The sequence below is a fragment of the Triticum urartu genome, chromosome 6A (genome assembly GCF_056163025.1).
Source record: "Triticum urartu cultivar PI428250 chromosome 6A, HENAU_Tu73, whole genome shotgun sequence".
NCBI classification, from domain to species: Eukaryota; Viridiplantae; Streptophyta; class Magnoliopsida; order Poales; family Poaceae; genus Triticum; species Triticum urartu.
The window spans coordinates 363,071,658-363,092,287 of NC_141878.1; the positions used below are offsets into that span (position 1 = coordinate 363,071,658).

The 20,630-nt window shown below is 48.1% G+C and overlaps 1 protein-coding gene across 3 annotated transcripts; it reads left to right on the forward strand.

Annotated features, from left to right (window-relative positions):
* The first annotated feature begins 1,745 nt into the window (after positions 1–1,745).
* On the forward strand, positions 1,746–9,733 carry LOC125515965 (amine oxidase [copper-containing] zeta, peroxisomal-like). Of its 3 annotated transcripts, none has more exons than XM_087527998.1 (12): positions 1,746–2,012; positions 5,138–5,247; positions 5,330–5,635; positions 6,141–6,253; positions 6,368–6,698; positions 6,793–7,008; positions 7,535–7,771; positions 7,913–8,098; positions 8,392–8,532; positions 8,750–9,018; positions 9,124–9,205; positions 9,381–9,733. In XM_087527998.1, the coding sequence occupies exons 1-12, from the start codon at positions 2,000–2,002 to the stop codon at positions 9,495–9,497; spliced, it is 2,121 nt and encodes a 706-aa protein (XP_087384124.1). In that variant the 5' UTR covers positions 1,746–1,999; the 3' UTR covers positions 9,498–9,733. The 3 variants fall into 3 exon arrangements, with proteins under 3 accessions (XP_087384124.1, XP_048537396.1, XP_048537397.1); XM_048681439.2 differs by lacking the exon at positions 1,746–2,012 and adding an exon at positions 2,612–3,082; XM_048681440.2 differs by lacking the exon at positions 1,746–2,012 and adding an exon at positions 2,612–3,073.
* The last annotated feature ends 10,897 nt before the right edge of the window (positions 9,734–20,630 follow it).

Consider the following 20,630-nt stretch of genomic DNA (forward strand, 5'->3'; position numbering starts at 1 on the left):
CCAAGCATGGAATCCTCTCTCGGGTAGGTACCTGCTAGAGATTCCCCGTGCACAGCGGGGTGCCAACAAAGGTATTCTGTGTCACTGTGTGAGTGCAATGTTGTGGGCATTGTGGCACATCCATAATCAAATCACTATCGAATCCATTTTTCTCATTACATCTGATTAATGTTATCTTCAAATGAACCCGCGAAAAAAGAGTTATAAATGGAATATACTTTTGCAGCAAGGCACCGTTGGGGGAAACAACGGGACGTTGAACACGTGATGCAACATATTTAGTATGTGGAGCATCAGTCGTCCTCTTCATATCATTCCGTGAGTAGAGCATCAGTCGTCCTCTTCATCATAGGAAAGGGGTTTCTCTAGTTCCGAAGTCTGTGTGCTCTTTCTTTTGGGCCAAGAGCCATGTATTAGATTGTTTCTGTTGTTAAGGTATATTGATTCGGTGAACTATATTAATTTAAAGCCGGAGGCTATTTGCATCTTTTTCGGTCTCAAAATGAATGAGTTGTTAGTTGTAGAATATTACTCTCGTCAGACTTGAACTTAACGAAAAAGGAAATGTTCATAGGATTTTCTTCCCCTTCCCCTTTCCCCGGCGTAATTTTTCTACCGCATGTACAACCCCATAATAATAGTGTTTCTCCAAAAGAAAACTCTGTTGTTCCGCGTCTTGGACTAACTCATCTTGGGGTGGGCTTACTACTTATATGCTTTCAGCAGTTATCCTCTCCGCACTTGGCTACCCAGCATTTACCGTAGGCACGATAACTGGTACACTAAAGGTGCGTCCTTCCCGGTCCTATCGTACTAGGGAAAGGTCCTCTCAATGCTCTAACGCCCACACCGGATATGGACCGAACGGTCTCACGACATTCTGAACCCAGCCCCAAAGGTGTATTTTGAGTATACCGAATTAGTATAGATATCCTTCCTATGGCACAACAATCTGGTTTTGCCATAAGCATTAGCTCTCCCTGAAAAGGAGGTGATCCAGCCGCACCTTCCAGTACGGTTACCTTGTTACGACTTCACTCTAGTCGCAAGCCTAGAAAAGGTCAGGAATTTTCATTTTGATGAGCCTCGCTTTGAGGAATTCATGAAATAATCCATTTTCATGGAATAATGAATTAAGGAAGAAAGGATATGATTCTACCGCTTACAAGTTAGAATAAAAAGAAAACAATTTAGCATCTTTGGTACAATCTATATTTTCGTGAAATGGATCATAATAAAATGGATTTTAGGTATATAGGGCTTTTGTTTAGCTTGAGACTAAATCATCGTGGCTCTAGTATGAATTTAAGGTTTTAATTGAACTGATTTATAGGATCTCAACAAGATAATTGCGGAAGCTTGGTTTGATAAAACTGCTGAATATTGGAAACAAGCTATAGCGCTTACTCCGAGAAATTACATTGAAGCATTCTTACTTTGTCCGTGTCAACAAACAATTCGAAATACCTCAACTTTTTCAGAACAGGTCCGAGTCAAATAGCAATGATTTGAAGCACTTTTTTTCCATTACACTATTTCAGAAACCTAGAACACTCAAAAGGCACGCTGTGGCACCACTCAAGCCCCACCTCCGAAAAGTTGGATCGCTCGAGGCGATCAAGGAGGCGACTAGGAGTCCCTTGCGCGCCGCTGCCTCCCTCCCGCCGCCAGAGCGGCCGACGGAGAGAGAGGGAACCGGCGCCGCTGGTGACGCCGCCGGTTCCCTCTCTCTCCGTCGGCCGCTCTGGCGGCGGGAGGGAGGGGGAACCTCGGGTCTGTTCACTAGGTTGGTGTGTGGTAGGGTTAGGGTTGAGGGAGACGCTGCCGAGGCCGTTACGGTGGTGTCGCGTCGGAATAAGTTTCTCCAGGCTCCGTTCGCGGTCAGGCGAGGCTTTTGCCTTTGTCTAGGAGCCAGCGGTGTTGGGGATCCCCGGATCTCGTTGAGGTCGCGGGCTATGGTGGTTGGAGGTCCATCAGCACTGGCCGTTTGGATCCTCGGATGGGCGATGGAGGTAGGGAGACGAAAACCTTTCTTCTTCCTTGTTGGTATGATTTGCTGTTGCTGTTCTTCTCCTTCCTCTGCGCTGATGCTGGTGGGAGATCCTGCTTTGCTCGGGCGGATGGCCCGGCTACGGTGCTGGACCGGTCGGATGACTCGAGTTCTCTTCCTTCCGGAAGGGACACTTTTCGCGGTACTCAAAGCCAAAGATGGCGACGACAGTTGCAGGTGTGTTGGATTAATGTTCATGCCCTCTCAGCGCTGGTGTTAAGAAAGGAGGAAGCAGCGTGGCGGCAATTGTACCGAGGTCGAAGATGATGACCTGTTTGCGACTGGTTGCATATCCTTCTGCTGCAGGAGTCTTCTCTCAAGATTCAGGAATAATGACACAAGGCTCCAGAGATCTTCTTATGTTATGATTGTCTTAGGGTACTCTAGGTGTTTATGATCCTTTGTTTTTATGTTTCAGTGTGTTTGTAAGAATCACCTACTCTATACTGATTCGTGATTTGAATGAACAATTTCTTAAAAATAAATGCCCCCACCTCCGACACTCACCGGTCATGAGCATCACGGCATCACCGGCACCCCAAAAAAGCGAACACAGCAGTGAACACACCCACCTAAAACCCCAAACCCCAAGCCCCAAGCCCCCTCCTCCTCTTCCCGTCTCTCCTTAGATTGCCCGCTCGCGGCCGAAACGCCAGCCCCATTCCTCGGCGTGGAGCCCCGAATTCCCAATCTCAAAACCCCCCATCGCTCGTCGCCCACACGAGGAATTAGAAGCGGCCGAGGAGGAGGAAGGGGGCAGGTAAGGCCGTGGAGGAGGCGGAGGGGCCACTGCTGCGTGTCCGATCGTTGCCAACGGGGGTGGAGAATAGGAGGAGGGGGGCGACGAACGGGGACGATCAGGTAGCAAACCCTCTCCCATGGCTGTCTCCGACGAAAAGGCGCAGGGATGCCGCAGCGGCGCGGCCGCCGGCAAGGCCGCCTCTCCCGTGAAGCCCAACAGCGGCGCTGTGATGGAGGAGATCACGGATTCCCCGTCCACCACCGCTAAGGCCTCGTCAAAAGGTATATACGGTATGATCGCTAACCGTTATCCCCTCCCTCTGCTGTGTTGCTCTGCATCTGCTGTGCGTTCACTTGGATCGCGCTGCTACTCGTGTGCCCGTTGCTGTATTTGGTAATACGAGATACCTGGTGCCGTGAATTTGTGACCATTTCTGAACTTGATGGGGGTTCTCCTCCAGGAAATGTTAAGGGGGACTGACGGGTGAAGTGCCTTGATACATTATAAAGGTGCATGTGCACTAATCTTCTGTTGATCGCGATCACTCTCATGATATCCGATTCGTGCGTGAAGATATGTTGCATATGGTTGCTACAATAATTTTCTTGGGCGTGAATCATAGAACTTAAAACACGGATCTTAAAGTGGTACCATAGTTCAGTTTGAATTTATCGTTGGGTCTGTGGTTGTGTTGTTGAAGCATTGCAAACAATGCCTGGTGGTTGTAGATCCATGGATGCACTTGACATGTAAATTACTAGTTCAGATAATTGTGTGATAACCCGAGGACAATGTTGTTTGTTTGCTGCAACATGCTGTAAAATAGCGTTAGTACAATAGCCCATATAGAATGTTGCTGCACACCCGGAGCTCACTGAAGGTTGGTGATGGGGCTAGGCTGGGAACATATTTATTTTTCTTTCCAGATTTATCTTGTGATAGAGCAGTGAGCGTTTGGAATAGGGATATTTTGCTAAATGTTTACCCAGCAACTATCTACTTGGATGATCCTTGCAGTAATTACTAATTTTCTTTTTGGAAATATGCGATATGGCTAGGAAGAGGACTATCTGGATTGAGATAATGATGTATTTTTATGAAGGCACGAGAACCGTTTTGTCTATTGGACATATGGCCATTATGGGAACACTAGAATGTTTTGCATGGAAGGTCGCACCAAATGATACACAAATGACTCAAACACATGCCGTGCACATAGTGAGTGTGGGGCCCGTAGCATGGTGTTGGACCAAAGCACCGGCGTATTGATAGTCATTGTTGCTTAATTAGACGAGGCCCTATGGATTAGTCTTTTCATAATTACCTACCTGCTGACATGCATTGAGATTGTGCTTGAGAAACATAACTGCGCACCTGCTTCAAGTTGTAGCTTTCTGATGTGTGGTTAAAATACCTAATTTTCTTGAAAAGGAAACCATGTAATGATCACAAAATTAATTTATGGTTTTCATCTTATCCATGTTTAGCATGAATCGTATCAACAGATAATTGGAATAGAAATCAGGACTGCCTTTTAACCGAGGAGCTTGACTTTGTTATACTTGTGATTATAAATTCAAAACTATATCTGTCATTTCACTGGTTTCCACTATGTTTGGATTATCCCTGAAAAGACCAAATTCTATATTTATTGGAGGGAATTGGTAATGTGCAGCCATTACTTGGATCTGATGATCGAATTAGGCTATGCCACAATTGAACTATTATGCCAATGTAGTCAATAGAAAATGGCTTTTAGCTTGCGACTGGCAATAGTATTCTTCTCTCACATTGTTCCTTGTTACCCTACCTTAACTTTGCACCGAGCAACTTGAAATTGGATGAATGAGAGTTGAAAGGGGATTAAGGAAGGAAGATGTGGATTACTTTTGGATACTATAGTATTTAAGATTTGCATTGATACGATGACATGTATGATGCGCCCATTTAGCTTATCATTTGTTGCAGTTAGAGGTCTACAGTTTTTTGACGCTTACAGGTCTACAGACAGTGGCGGAGCTATGTTGAGGTGGGGGGGGGGGGGGGGGAGTGCACTGGCTTGGGATATTTTCTGAAGACTTTTTTCGGTAGCTGCATAGATTGAAGAAAATACAGACTTTTACCCCTCCAAGAGTTGACTTCAACAAAGTGCAACTAGCAATTCGTATGCCATTTCTTGCACCTACCACAAGTTGCATGTTTGGAAAGTTTAATAAATCTCTATTGAAGTTAAACCTTGGTGTTTAGCCAGGTTATAAAAATCAACACCTACTTCACTGCAGACTTGTAAGAGTGTAATATTCTGTCTTGTTAAAAAGTATTGTAATGTCTATCTTAAATTGCAGGAATCCCAATCATGACGAGGGCCCAGAGAAGCCACCCTTTAGACCCATTATCTGCTGCTGAAATTGCTGTGGCTGTAGCAACTGTTAGAGCTGCTGGAAGAACTCCTGAAGTTTGTCAACCTATTCCCTTCTCTCAAATTGTAAACATATGTTTCAAATATATAATTAACATGTCACTTACAAAATTTATAGGTACGAGACAGCATGCGTTTTGTTGAAGTTGTGCTCCTGGAGCCAGAAAAGAATGTTGTGGCATTAGCTGATGCATACTTCTTTCCACCATTCCAACCATCCCTGCTTCCTAGAACCAAAGGTGGTCCTGTCATCCCAAGCAGGCTCCCACCTAGGAGGGCCAGACTTGTTGTCTACAACAAGCAAACAAATGAGACTAGCATTTGGGTTGTAGAACTCTCTGAAGTGCATGCTGCTACTAGGGGTGGACATCACAGAGGCAAGGTTATATCATCAGAAGTTGTTCCAGATGTTCAGCCTGCAATGGTACATTTTTAGTTTCGATATATTGGTGGACACCATCCCACCATTCTCTTTCGTAATCCTTGCTCAATAGGATACCCACCATATGCTCACCCTGAAAAGTCTACCAACCTCTTATTTGCTCTAAAATGACCGACCCTTGCGCGGGTAACTCCATTCTGCTGTGGACGGACGTACCAACTCTGGTATGGAGAGTGGAATAGGGGAGTTGAACTTTAGGAGGTCGAATCCACCCTTTTCAAACCGTGTTATTGCTTGAGCATTATATGCAGTTCATTTATAACGTCAATTTAGGTCAGCAAGTTTATTGTGTAACGAACTAACGACCATGTGGTTCTTGTTGGTGAATTGTGGTATTAACAGTTTCTTGCAATAACATTAGCATAACAGCCTGAATGGCTGACTCTTAAAATCAAGTCATAGGCTTGTTAAGGTGGTGGTGCATCATAAAACATTTGTCCTATCTACTTATATTGGTCAAGTTTCATACGACTTTGGGGGTTTGCAGGATGCGATGGAATATGCTGAATGTGAAGCTACAGTAAAAGATTTCCCCCCTTTTATTGAAGCCATGAAGAAAAGAGGCATTGATGACATGGAGCTTGTCATGGTAGATGCATGGTAAGCTATGTCTAAATTGTTTCAATAGTTAATTATTTTCTTTAGCATTATCTTTCTACGCCTTATGTGATAAAATCAAACTTTGAACTTGAACTTTTCTGCTAAAAATAATAGGTGTGCAGGCTATTATAGTGATGCTGATGCTCCCAACCGAAGACTTGGCAAGCCTCTAATCTTTTGTAGAACTGAAAGTGATAGCCCTATGGAGAATGGCTATGCTCGTCCTGTTGAAGGGATCCATGTTATTGTTGATATGCAGAATAATATTGTAATAGAATTCGAAGATAGCAAGTTTGTCCCTCTTCCGCCACCAGATCATTTGAGAAACTACACTCCTGGGGAGACACGAGGTGGTGTCGATAGAAGCGATGTGAAGCCTCTTATTATCAGTCAACCTGAAGGCCCAAGTTTCCGTATTACTGGCTCTTTTGTGGAGTGGCAGAAGGTAAAGTGATTTCTAGTGTCTAATATTTCAACTGTTAGCTAATATCTAACAAGACCTAGTTAGAAACATCACTTGTATATTTTCTGTTGACCAGTGGAATTTCCGTGTTGGCTTCACACCCAAGGAAGGTCTAGTTATCCATTCTGTTGCATATGTTGATGGAAACCGTGGACGTCGTCCAATCGCTCACAGGCTGAGTTTTGTTGAAATGGTTGTTCCCTATGGAGATCCGAACGAACCACATTACCGGAAGAATGCATTTGATGCTGGAGAAGATGGGCTTGGAAAAAATGCACACTCTCTTAAGAAGGTCTGTTAGCTGCTTTCTGTGAATATTGTCTTTATTTTGATTCTGGGGGATATATAGTACAATAAATCATTTTGGTAGCATGTCAAATCAACTTGGAATTTTCTGAAGAATTTTAGCTTCAGTGTACTATAGCAAGTCTAAAAAATACTACTCAAAGTTTCTTTACATGTGCAGAGTGAAACGACAAGAGTAATTTACTAGGAATAGTACTAGCATTTCCTCTGCAGATTTATGATGATACACTTACCGTGTTCCTTTGTTTATATTTTTGGGTTTACGATTTTATGATAATTCATCTTTTTTTATGTCTCTGAAAATAAACTGAGTTATGTATAGAATGTTGTTTGTCTGGTTTGATTACACCGTGTACTAATCAAATCGTTGTTGAATTTTCATTTGGTTTTGTGCCCTTGGCAAGAAGTATTTGCACGCCTGCATCCAACGGGCTGTTCAACCTCCTGTTATTTTTGCATCTGTACGTTTTCTACTTTAATAATCTAACTATGTTACAAATTGCTTTGTGTAGGGATGTGATTGCTTGGGATACATAAAATACTTTGATGCACATTTTACGAATTTTACTGGTGGTGTGGAGACAATTGAGAATTGTGTTTGTTTACATGAGGAGGACCATGGAATCCTCTGGAAACATCAAGATTGGAGAACAGGATTAGCTGAAGTTAGACGATCACGCAGGCTTACTGTCTCGTTTATATGCACAATTGCTAACTACGAATATGGATTTTATTGGCACTTTTATCAAGTGAGCATCAGCATTACCTTTTTTTTTTGTAGCAGTGTATTTATATTCTATTTAACTCCAGTTCAGAAACTGAGTTATTTTTTTCAAGTTCTATTATAGTTTCTCTTCCTTATGTGATAGATATTTTCTTGTTCTTTGTAGGATGGTAAGATAGAATCTGAAGTAAAGCTTACCGGGATTCTAAGCTTGGGAGCTCTAATGCCTGGGGAACAAAGGAAATATGGCACAACTATTGCTCCTAGTTTGTATGCACCAGTTCATCAGCATTTCTTTGTTGCCCGTATGGACATGGCAGTGGACTGCAAACCAAATGAAGCTTATAATCAGGTAGGTTTCTTGCCTGTCGTGTCGTGTAAGCCTTTTATGCGGTGATAAAGGAACCTTGCTTTCATGATCTTGCAGTCTTACCTATCCACTTCTATCAGCTTCTACAGCATGATATTGGGCCATGCCTTTTTGACTTTTTAATTTGCATCATTTCATTGTCTTACTGGCCATTACTTAAAAATGAGGATCTAAGATTAATTTTATAGACGTATACTCTGCATGAAGAATATGCATTTCTTTGAATTATAATCTGGTTTATGATTTTGATACTATTGCTACCTTTTCCATTGCAGGTGGTTGAGGTAAATGTGAAAGTTGAAAGTTCAGGCCCAAATAATATGCATAATAATGCCTTCTACGCCGAAGAAGAGCTTCTGCAATCTGAGTTACTGGCAATGCGTGATTGTGACCCTTCATCTGCACGACACTGGATTGTAAGCTAAACATGGCTTTCCTTTTCCTAAGTCCTAAGTTCGTTGTGTTTAGATTGATCATTCACAAGCATGTGCGTATGAAGAGAGCATGTACGGCATCTCAGTCTGTTATTTTCTGTCTCTGAACCACACATCAAGAATTTGGATATTTAACTTTTGTGTTACGCTGTTGCCTGCATATGTTATTTTGATTAGCTGATCTTTGCATGTTGATCAGGTAAGGAACACAAGGACTGTAAATCGTACTGGGCAGCCAACAGGTTACAAGCTCATACCTGGTTCAAATTGTCTGCCGTTCTGCCTGCCAGAGGCAAAGTTCCTGAGAAGAGCTGGATTTTTAAAGCATAATCTTTGGGTTACATCATACAAAAGTGATGAGATATTCCCTGGAGGAGAATTTCCTAATCAGAACCCACGCATCCATGAGGGTCTAGCTACATGGGTCAAGAAGGATAGATCCTTGGAGGAAACCAACATAGTTCTCTGGTATGTTTGTCGCCACCTGCCAGCTGGTATTGATTTGCAGGTTCATTTTGGTTTGAAACACCTATCTGCCGTGTCTCTTAAAACATTTACATGCTGCAACTACAGGTATGTTTTCGGGATCACCCATATCCCAAGGCTCGAAGACTGGCCTGTCATGCCAGTGGAACGCAGCGGCTTCATCATAATGGTAGTGCATCAGCCTTTAGATACTTCTGCATTATTCTCTTCAGCGTTTTGAGATAGATAGTTCTCTCTACTAGATCAACTCAGAGTCTCAGACTACTTAATAAGCATTTTGGAACGGAGGGAGTAATATATAGCAGGGATCTCACAAACGAAACCATGATGCTTTGATTGTGCAGCCTCATGGATTCTTCAACTGTTCGCCTGCTGTCGATGTTCCTCCTGCATCCGATGTGGATGCCAAGGAAGCTGAGACGCCAAAGGACATCCAAACCGAGCTCATTTCAAAGCTGTGAGCCCCGGAACCGGAGAATCATGTGGTTACTCCTTTGCATTGACATGGTGTGTACGCCCTTCTGATACGCTGCAGCTGCCTCTTGTCGTGAGCTGAATTCAATGTGTGCGATTGCTTCGTTCTTCTGATTTTTCCTGTTTTTCTGATTGGCGATTAGAACTCGCACTGAAGTTGCCAAGTTGGATTCGAATTTTGTGTCCGGGAATGGACATGAATTGGGGTACTTGTTCAGCGTCAGCGTTGTTTATGTCTCATCAAAATGTCCAACCACTTGGTCACTTGACAGATGGGCCAGCCTTGGCTGGGCACGTCCTCAACTGCCCAGTCGACAAGTCGTCTGGCTAAATGTCTGCCTACCTGTATTTGGTTCCGTTTGCTTTATTCTCATTGCTTGCTGTATCCCCTACACGGCCACGAGCTACCGTTGGTCCCTTATTATGCGAATGGATGCCCCATGCGCCACCTAAGATTTTCGGCACACTGCACCCAGCACAAGCTCGTGGAACTTTACGCTGTTTAGATTTATGCCCATTTACACGTCATATGCTAAGTGATGTAGAGAACCTACAAATAGAGTACTTTTTTCTTTCTAACAAACACTTCAAAAGCAAGTCCTTTGTCTTGAGAAATACTCGTCTAATGCATGCACCAGCACAGTCAAGTCCCTTAGAGCAACTCTAGCAGACTCCACATCCGCCCCCGACCCGTAAAATAACCGTCAAAATGTGGGTAGAGGCGAAAAAACCTGCCCGATCCCGATCAGACAACGCATCCTCCCCCCCCCCCCCCCCCCCCCCCGATCCGGCGAGAAGAGCCGCCCTTGTCGTTGGCGCCGCCTGATGTGGAGCGAACCTCAAGATGAGGGACGATCCGTTGTTGACCCAATCTTTCACGGCACAAACCTTCATCGCAGCAAGAACAAGTCGCGGGTTTGCGGAAATGTTCGCAAATCCCACGGAAACAACACGCCACTCTTCAATCCAAAAGAATAATATGGACGAACCGTATAGGCTCAGCTTGTAATCCCCTACGCGCCGCGTCGCAAAAACTCACACGCCAGTAGGATTTTGACAAGAATTCTCTAAACTCGATAATAGCCAGCGGCCGAAACACACGTGGTGTCTAATTCCATCACAAAATAACCTCCCCTGTTACATACGCACGTACTCAGCTTTATAATAGCCGATCCTTCTAACTTGACTCACAAGAAGAAAATCAATATTGACCCTATGTCTAACTCACGGCTGAAAAATAAAAGTAATAAAAAAACAACCTAGCTAACTTGATCTCCATGCGCCGTGTGTGATTAGGTGGCCCCCATCCTGATTGGCAGAGAGATAAAAACGACCATGGAGATCTCATCGGTGAACATGCCTTTTCCTTGCGTAGTAAAAAGAGAAATAAGAGCTCAAATATTATTTTGACTAGAAGAACATCCGTGCGTTGCAACGGGGCCACATTAATTTTAAAAGTTCAATATCAATTATGTTAATATTATATTTAATATTCTCATACATATTAAGTGACATTGACGACCTTTTTACCATCAAATTCTCACACACACACCCTCTCCCTCCCTCTTCCTCACCCTCTCTCCCCCTCTCCCTCACTCGGGAGGTGGGACGAAAATAAACCCGGAACAGAGACTACCAACTGAGACATTAGGAGTAGAGATCATTTAGTTGATAAGAATAAATAGAAAACGGTGTTAAAAAGGAGAAACAGATTAGAATACATTGAAAAACCAAAAGGACGATGTAAAAGGGGATTCGCCCTGCCCCCCGGGCCTTGCCACCGAACCGGCTCAGCGGTCCAGTCCCCGCGCGGTCGTCTTCTTCTCTTCCCCGAGCCGCGTCGCTACAGAGCCGGGCTCCCGCCCGACCACCTCGCTGGCATCGAAGGGGAATGGATAAGGGTGACGCCCTTCCTTCCTTGCCCCCATGGCCTCACCCTTCCTCGACGCCCCCTCCCAAATCCACTTCTCCTCCTCGCTCGCTCGATCCCATCGATCTGGACGAAGTCAGACGCCACGGCCACCATGACCGACCCCGTCCACATGGGCACTGCCCTCCCTGCGGGCTAGGAGCTTGTCGAGGAGCTCCGAACGCCTTCGCTACTTCGTCTGCGCCAACGAGATCAAGTCCAGCACCCCCGCATCGACGTCGCTGCCGTCTTCCTCAACCTTGGGCCACCGCGACATTGCCGTTCGATCCGCGCCACCCGAGCTCCCATGTCTTCCCCTAGGGCGCCATTGACACCGCCATGATCTCCTCTTGCCTTACTCCTGTTTCCCCTCTCGTTTCCTCTCGTTAGGTATTTCACCGTGGCCGAGAACCGTCGTCCGCCATGGCCATTGCAGGGGTAGCCACCGAGCTCCTCGGATTGACCCCGTGGCACATGCCTGCTCCTATGCACGCCCATGCCCGAGCCTGCAGCTCTTCTTCCGCGCCCGCGGGGCCACTCCCTCTCCATGCCCACGCCTGTGCTACACTGCGTCGGTCGCGCCCGCCGCTGCCGTCGCGCTCGCCGCAGCCACCGCACCACTGTGCCCCGCGCGACAAACACCCTGGCCGCACGCCACACTCTCGCTAGCAGCGCTCGCCCCGTCTGCTGCTGCCTATCCCTTCGCTCGCCCCGCTGTCGCGCCCCTACCTTGCGCCGCCTCCAGTCGTGGCCATCTTCTGCCGGCCGCCCCCTCAGCCATGCCGGCCGCATCTCTGCCCTCCACCGTCGGCCGCTCGCCTCGCCTGCTGCGTGTTGCTTCCTGCTGCTATGCGCTGCTCTACCGCTGGTACGCTGCTGCGCCATGCCTCGACACCGCCATGGACAAATGTGGCGGAGGGATTGTTAATGGAATACAAGAAGGAGGTGGCGGAGAAGGTGTGGAGAGGCAGAAGGTCCGGGGCGATGTCACCTGGCTGTGGTGGAGGTGTTTATGCGAGAAGGAGCCGAAGTGGAAGGAGAGGTCACAATTGGAAAGAATCACAAAAAAACATAACCCAGAGATCTCAGTTCAAAAAAATGCTAATATCAATGGAGGGGTGATTTCCTTCAATAGGTGGAAAACATAGGAAATATTGGTTGTTATCAAGGAAAGGTAAAAATTTAGGAAAGTTGGGATTTTTGAACTGATTTCTATGCAAATGGGGTTTTATTGTTTAGTAACGTGATATCAGTACCTGCCCGTTTGTGACGTGTCTGATTAGGAAAGTTTGCAAATGTTAAGAAACTATTTATTGGAAGGAAAGTTGTGACGTGTCTGTTATTTGTTTTCTAAAACAAATTTCACTAATAAGAGAAATCGATTGATTTAGATAAGTTAGAAAAGTTAGATTAAAATTTATTATTTGTTTCCTGAAAATCTGTTATTTGTTTCCTAAGACAAATTGAACAAATAAAAGGAATCGATTGATTTGCATAATTTAAGGAAGTTAGATTAAAATCTATTATTTGTTTCCTGAAAATCTGTTATTTGTTTTCTAAGACAAATTGAACCAATAAAAGGAATCGATTGATTTGCATAATTTAAGGAAGTTAGATTAAAATCTATTATTTGTTTCCTGAAAATCTGTTATTTGTTTCCTAAAACAAATTAAACCAATAAAAGGAATCGATTGATTTGCATAATTTAGGGAAGTTAGATTAAAATGTATTATTTGTTTCCTAAGACAAATTGAACCAATAAAAGGAATCAATTGATTTGCGTAATTTAAGGAAGTTAGATCCGTGATTTGTTATACGTTAGGAAAGTTCTGGTTATAATAAAAAGTGGAAAGAAAAATAAGCCGATGGACCAGGGTGGGAGGGGGTGGTGGGAGAAGAGACGAAAAAACCCAACGAAAATAAACTGTAGACCAGGGTGGGAGGGGGTGGTGGGAGGAGAGACGAAAAAAACCAGCAAAAATAAACCGGAGACGATTCACCAACTCGTCCATTAAAAAGAGAGATTGCTTGCCGTTTGAACAAAAGATATTGTGACGTCCACGTGAAGTTGTAGGACTGGTGTGAATATCTTCTCCATCTAACCGAACGTAGCAAGCCTTGGCCTACTTCTTCATGAAAGTCCATGTAGCTTCTACTAAATCTTTGACTGGGCCCACTTGCATGCATGTGTTTCCCTTGGTTGCTTGGTGCATACGAGCATGGAAGCACGTCTGTGTACTTTGGCCAAGATACAAACAAACACATCTTTTGTACAGCCATGACATGTTTATACATGGCACCTGATAATTCTTTAATCCTTGGTGCATCTGATAAATCAACACAGAAAATACCAGTACTAGAGGTAATAGCGTCCATATCACCGCCGGGAATCGACCACCATCGTGCCCGCCTCCTCGTCGCCGCCCGGGATCACCCGCCGCGTCTACCACCGGTTAGTGCATTTTGTTGTGATTTTTGCAATCCAGGTTTAGTTAATTTGACGCGCCGGTGCACATGTAGATGGAGTTGAGCCCGTGTGAGTTCTTGCTCTCCGATTCGTCCGATTCAGACGACTCGGATGTTGAGACCATGCTTGCGAACTTTTGGCAGCAAACGTTAATTATGGCACTTGCCATGAAGGAGCACGAAGACGAGAACCTAAAGAGGAGGCGAGGATCGACCGTTGGGCATCTTTGCATTCCCCGGAATCGTCATCTTGGGAACGAGATGTTGATGCAAGACTACTTCACGGAGAATTCAACGTATCCACCGCATCTCTTCCGGAGAAGGTACCGAATGCGTCGATCCCTCTTTGTCAAAATTGTCAAGCTTGCGAGGAAAATTGCCGATATTTTACTCAAAGAAGGAATGCTGCGGGCTTAAAGGGATTTAGTCCATATCAAAAAATCTCAGCGGCAATGCGGGTGATTGCATATGGTGTTCCGGCTGACTATGCCGATGAGTACCTTCGCATTGGTGAAGATACTACAATTGAGTCTGTGCGTAGATTTACAAAGGTGATCATCCGTGTCTTTGGTCCTGAGTATCTTCGGGCACCCAACGAAGATGACACAAAGAAATTGATGGCAACTAAAGAGAGGAGGGGTTGGCCTGACATGGTAGGTAGCATTGATTGTATGCATTGGACTTGGAAAAATTGCCCCAAGTCATGGCAAGAAATGTATTTGTGGCAAGTCTCGTGATGCAACAATTGTGCTTGAGGCCGTAGCATCCGAGGATTTATGGATTTGGCATTGCTTTTTTGGTATGCCGGGCACTCTCAATGATATCAATGTGTTGCAACGGTCTCATTTGTTTGCTAGGCTTACTAGTGGTGATGCTCCTGCTTGCAACTACACTATCAATGGGCATGAATACACAAAGGGGTACTATCTTACTGATGGTATATACCCTCCTTAGTGCACATTTGTCAAAAGCATCAAAGAACCCAAAACTAAAAAGCAATGTGAATTTGCAAGGGTGCAAGAGGCAGCCCGAAAAGATATTGAAAGTGCATTCGGTGTTTTGCAATCTAGGTTTGCCATTGTCCATGGTCCTGCTCGTTTTTGGGATAAGAAAACCTTGAAAAATATTATGACATGCTGTGTTATCCTGCACAATATGATTCTTGAAGATGAGAGAGGAATGAACTTGGAATTCTTCTATGACAATGTGGGTAGTCGTGTCAAACCAGTTAGAGACCCTAACCGCATTAGAGCTTTTTTTCAAACATACAAGGAGATTGAAAATGCAAACACCCACTTTCAACTTCAGGAGAATCTCATTGAGCACCATTGGCAAAGGGCTTAACAGTGGCTTATTTTTGTATTCATTTGTATTTGTATTCATGACAAATTTTGTATTGCATTCTTTAACTTTGCTATGCTGATTTGAATAATTATTTGTAATATGGATGATTATTATATTATGTTTGATCTGAATAATTAAGTTTTGCTTTCGATTGTTGTCTTTATGTTGGATTTGATATTTGCGGGCCGATAAGATGCGGGATGCATCGGCGCAAAGAACAGACCCCGCAAAGCCGACCCGTAAAAAAACATATTCCACATATATGCTTTTTTACGGGTCCGTTTGAGGAGTCTGCATCTGTAGCCGTCCAAGCCGGCCCGCAAAAGCGGTTTTGCGTGAACTGCAAACGCGTTTTGCGGGCCGGCGGGATGCGGGGTCTGCTAGAGTTGCTCTTAGGAACAGAATATCCATATCTGCACCCGGGCTCATCTGCACCCACACTGGCGAAAAAATCAAAATAAATACTAAAAAAATTCTAATTTTTTTTATGCGGTAGACAATTTGATGCGCGAGGTTCTTAAATTTTCAAATCATTTGGACATATGACGAGCTCTCAGCAAAAAAGACAAACTGGGGGTTCATAAAAATGTTTACTGTTCATGTACTGTTTTGGTTCTATTTGTCTTTTTTGCTGAGAGCTCGTCATATATTCAAATGATTTGAAAACTGGAGGGAATCTCACGCATCAAATTATCTACCGCACAAATTTTATTTTGGAATTTTTTACGATTTTTTTCAACAGGGTGCAGATGCCTGGACTCCAAAACGCTCTACTCCTTAGGAACCTCTTTCTCCGTGTCTAGGTTCAGCTAGTGTTGGGCAGTTGAATAGTCCTGTCACCACAGCCTATTGTCGGAGATTCAGTATTAGATCTGCCGATACATTGGCAAAAAAAAAGCTGAATCCATTAATAAAAATATCCCAGTCAGCAGTAAGTTGCTTTGCAGTTCCAAAAAGAAAAGAAAAATACATGCTTCCTGTCGATTTGTAACCCCTCTCGTCCCATTTCTGATTTCCTAGCTCTGACACACATACTACATACTAGTGTGTATTGTTATTGCTGGAAATTGGTCAGGCAGGAATTGGACAGAATAAAAAAGAGCAAATAAAAGGACAGTTTATTGGACACTGCGAGAGCGAGCGCGGACATAATTAATGCGTGGGGTCCTAGTCTCCCCACAAGTACAAAGGTAGAAAGAGGAATACATTTGATACTAGAGTGACACATCAACACCATCGTCTTGAAGAAAATCCTATACGACCGGGTCGTATGGATCCAATCGGTAGACCCACTCACTCGAGCGACACCTGGCACCCACTCACTCGAGCGACACCTGGCAGTGTGAATCTCGACGCAACGAGGTAACTTCTCCCCCGATTCCCTTTGCCAAATCTCGATTCCTAGCCTGGCACGATTGTTCCCGACGACAAAGACATCACGGCAACCGGTCGTTGACACATCGAGGCGAAGGCAACCAACTAGCCAACTATGATGCCGTACGTCTTGCTTGACTAGATGGATTTTCTAGACTGCTCCGATACGCCGGCGGCGAGCAGTCGAGGTACGCCGGTGCACGGGTACCAGTGGATTTACGTCGGCGATGAGTAATGGACTTGCTAGCATCGAAGAGGCTACCCTTGACCGGCAGGGGTGAGCAGTGTAGATGTGCTGCCGTATAGGAGTTTGGCTGCAGTTGACGACGACGAGGCAAACTGCCTGGACGTGGATGGACGTTGTGAGCACGTGAAAATCACGCCGGCGGCGAGAAGTGCAGCTCCGATGGCGGCGGCGGAGCACCAACGGCAGGTTTGGGATTTGAACCGTAGAAAATGGCCACAGCAGAGCATCGGAGAAGAAGGTCGCTCGCTTGGGTTGAGATTCGTGCTGCCATGCGTCGCATAGTTGAGTGGGTCTACCAATTGAATATATACGACCCGGTTGTATAGAATTTTCTTATGTCTTGGAGCTTCAAATTTAGGAGCTGTTTGGTTCCCAGCTACAGTTTGCCAAGCTAAAATTTGGCAGCCACACTTTAGTTGGCATGTGTTTGGTTTTTGTCACACTTTGGCTTGCCACACTTTATTGCCCCTATGGCCCATTTGTCATAGAGACAATTTTTTTGCCAACTTTTGCCAAAGTTTGGCGTCTAATTTCACAGCCACACTTGTGTGGCTTGCCATACTTGTGTGGCTAGCCACACTTTGGCTTGGCCACACTAGTATCCAACCAAACAGACTTTTATTGTGTGGATTTGCAAAAAGATACTCCATTTGTGCTTGATAAAAATGTTGTAATATCTTGTGTGGATTTGCCAAAAGATAATACCAATGCTTTTCCCAGCAAATTTGGTAAAATAATAAGGAACATCGCGGCTGGACACGCCACATTTTACAGCTCCGGGAGCTAATGCTTCAAATCAGACTATAATGTCAAGTGTTGGCGCCAACCAAAAACCAGACGAGACATGAGAGGAGTGAAGGAGCTGAACTAGGAAACGACAAAGTGAGTACACCCAGCGGCATAGGCCCCGTTGGCCAATGGGCGATGCGGGCAGCGCAGCGGTGCCACGTACAGAGGAGCAAGGGGCGAGGCCGGGGCGTCCGGACGTGCGCTTCTGCTCCTGCATCGCATCGGGCGGGCCTGCATCCCCGACTACCGTGCGCGCCCACCCAATTCCGTTGTCACATCTGTGCTTGTCCTGCTCCGCCGACCCGACCGGACCGGCTAGCTTCATGGGCTGTACCAGGACCTAGCGGCACGCCACTTAAGGGCATCTCCAGCCGCATCCCCAGAAAAGCCTTTTTAGGTGTTTTTTTTTGCGCCGGCGCCGAAAAAACGATTCAGTCACGTCCTAGGAGTCCGATTTTTGAAAATAGCGCCGACGGATCCAGGCCGAACCCGACGCGCTGGGGACGCCCGGGGACGCCGGGACAAACTGTTTTGGCGCGAAAAAGCCACGGGCCAGCCGCGTCAGGGACACGGCGGCTCGTCTTCCCCCAACTGCCTCGGTTCCCGCGGGAAATCAATGGCAAGGCTGCCGCCGGTCAGCCTTGCCGTTGATTCCTCACGGGCGGCGCGTCACGGGACGGCGCCCGACGCCTCCCCTCCCTCGCACGCGTACACACGGGCGCGGAGCGGCTATAAAAGCCGGCGGTCTCTTGCCTGTGCCCACATCAGACTCGCCCCTCGCCGCCGCCCAGCCCCTCTCTCTCCGTCTCCGTCTTCCTCTCCCGAGCGCCACCGGCAGCCCCTCTCTCTCCCTCTCTACCACCGCCGAGCCCGTCGCCATGGCAGAGCGCTTCCCCGGAGACGAGGCGGTGGCGAACGGCTTCGGCTGCCGTTCACTCCACGAACATGAGTCCTGGCTCCTGTTCCAGGCGAACATCCCGGCGCCGCCGGACATGCGCGCCGGGCCGACGGGGTGGCGGCTCAGCGACGGGGGAGTGCCAGTTCCCCTGTTACCCAAGGCCGTGGCGAAGCCCAGGTACTTCGCCGAGGAGGTCGAGGTCGTGCGCGCCTCCCTGACCGACGGCGAGCGCTCCCTCCCCCAGTACGCCGCCGGTAATCACGCGGTTTGGGCGGCGTAGCCGCCAGCAGCAGCGCCTGTCCTCCACCAACGACGCGCTAGTGGTCGGCGGCGCGAAGAACAGCGAGGGGCGCCGCCTGTGGTGGGGCGTCCCCGGCCGCACGCTGGATGGCGTGCTGGCGTACCTCGACGGCGGCAACAACCCGCCGTTGACCTATCCTGCGACGGGGCCGCCCCATCGCAACACTGACGCGCATGGGCGCCAAGGAGGTTCGCCTCCTCCTCGTCTTCCTCCTCTCGCTCATCTTCCCACTCCTCCGGTTCTCCGGCGCTTCTCGGCGTCAAGGCCGAGCCCGCGGCGGAGACGCCAATCGGTCAGCGCACTCGCAGCGTCGGCATCGTCATCAACGAGGGCGGTCGGCGCGCCTCCTCCTCGTCGGCTCCTCCGCGCTTCGTCAAGCCAAAGATGGAGCCGGGGCTGGCACCGGTGAAGGCGGAGTTCGACGACGACGCGGCCCTAGAATGGGCGCGCCAGGACTCCATTGCGATGGAGAAGGCGCGCTGGGAGAAGGAGAAGGAGCGCCAGTGCGCCGCCCTGCGCCGCTTCGAGGAGCGCCGACGCGGCCGCGATGAAGACGGGGTCGTCGTCTTATGCGACAACGACGACGACGACGACGCGCCGCCGCCAGTCCGCCATGGCGACGTCGGGCAGGGGTCCAGCAGGGCGCCCGCGTCAAGGAGGAGAAGGCCGACGACGACGATGGCGGCGACGACTTCAACCCCTTTCTTTTTTAGATTAGGTTAATGTAATGAAAATGCGCGAATTTTACCGAAATTTGCCATGTTTGGCCGAAATTTAACTAGTTTTTATCATAACTTCGCCGAACGGTCCTTCTTTTTTATTTTAATACGCGCCTGGGGGCGGCCCTGGGGGCCGACGGCTGGGGACCGACTCACCCCCAGGGCCATTTTTTGCGCCGGCTCACCCCAGGCGGCGCTTTTAGACGCCCCCTGGGGGGCCAACGGCTGGAGATGCCCTAAGGCCAACTCTACCGCGCGACCCTATCTTGTCCGCCGGACACGCTTTGGGGTAAAACACGGCCCAGTGCTAGATCCCAAACAGACAAAGTTGTCCGTAGATGTCCGTTTTCGTCCGGCTCGACCCCAAATCTGGAGCAAAGTTGGGCAATAAATGGGCCTGTGCGGACACAAACAGACGCTCTTCTCGCCCTCTCTCGTCCGCTCATGTCCGTCCCTGGTCCACGTATCAGCGACCCACACTGAGCCACTCGTTGCTCCCCGCGCCAGCAGCCGGCCGCGCGCCGCCGCCACGTCCGCCCCTACGTGCCCTGCGCCGGCCGCGGCGCGCCCCGCGTCAGCCGCCGCGTCCACCGTCGCTCGCCCGCGCCGGCCGCCGCGTCCCACGACCCACGCCCGTCGCCATGCCCGCGCGCCCCGCGACCCGCGCCAGCCGTCGCGCGCCCGCGCCCGCCGTCGCCGCGCCCGCGCCAGCCGCCGCGCGCCCCGCGACCCACGCCGGCTGCCGCGCCCGTCGCCGTGCCCGCCGTCGCGCGACCCCCGCAGACGCGCCGCGAGGAGGAGAGGAAGCGGCGGCAGGAAGTGGCGGGGCGGGACGGCGGCGAGGCGGAGGAGCTCGGGGCGGGGCGGCGGAGCACGGGGCGGGGCAACGACGAGGCGGAGCGAGCTCGGGGCAGGGCGACAGAGCATGGGGCGGGGCAATGGCAAGGCAGAGCGAGCTCGGGGGCGAGGCGGCGGCGTGCGCGGGGCGGCACGGCGAGGCGGTGGCGAGCTCGGGCGAGGCGGCGGCGCGCTGCGACGAGCCGGGGCGGACCGTTTGGGTCCAATAGGCCTTG

Coding starts and splice junctions, on each gene's coding strand:
- LOC125515965 (XM_048681439.2), top strand. CDS start 2,929: ATGGCTGTCTCCGACGAAAAGGCGCAGGGATGCCGCAGCGGCGCGGCC. Junction 6,699..6,792: donor CTTTTGTGGAGTGGCAGAAG/GTAAAGTGATTT, acceptor TCTGTTGACCAG/TGGAATTTCCGTGTTGGCTT. Junction 8,099..8,391: donor CAAATGAAGCTTATAATCAG/GTAGGTTTCTTG, acceptor TTTCCATTGCAG/GTGGTTGAGGTAAATGTGAA.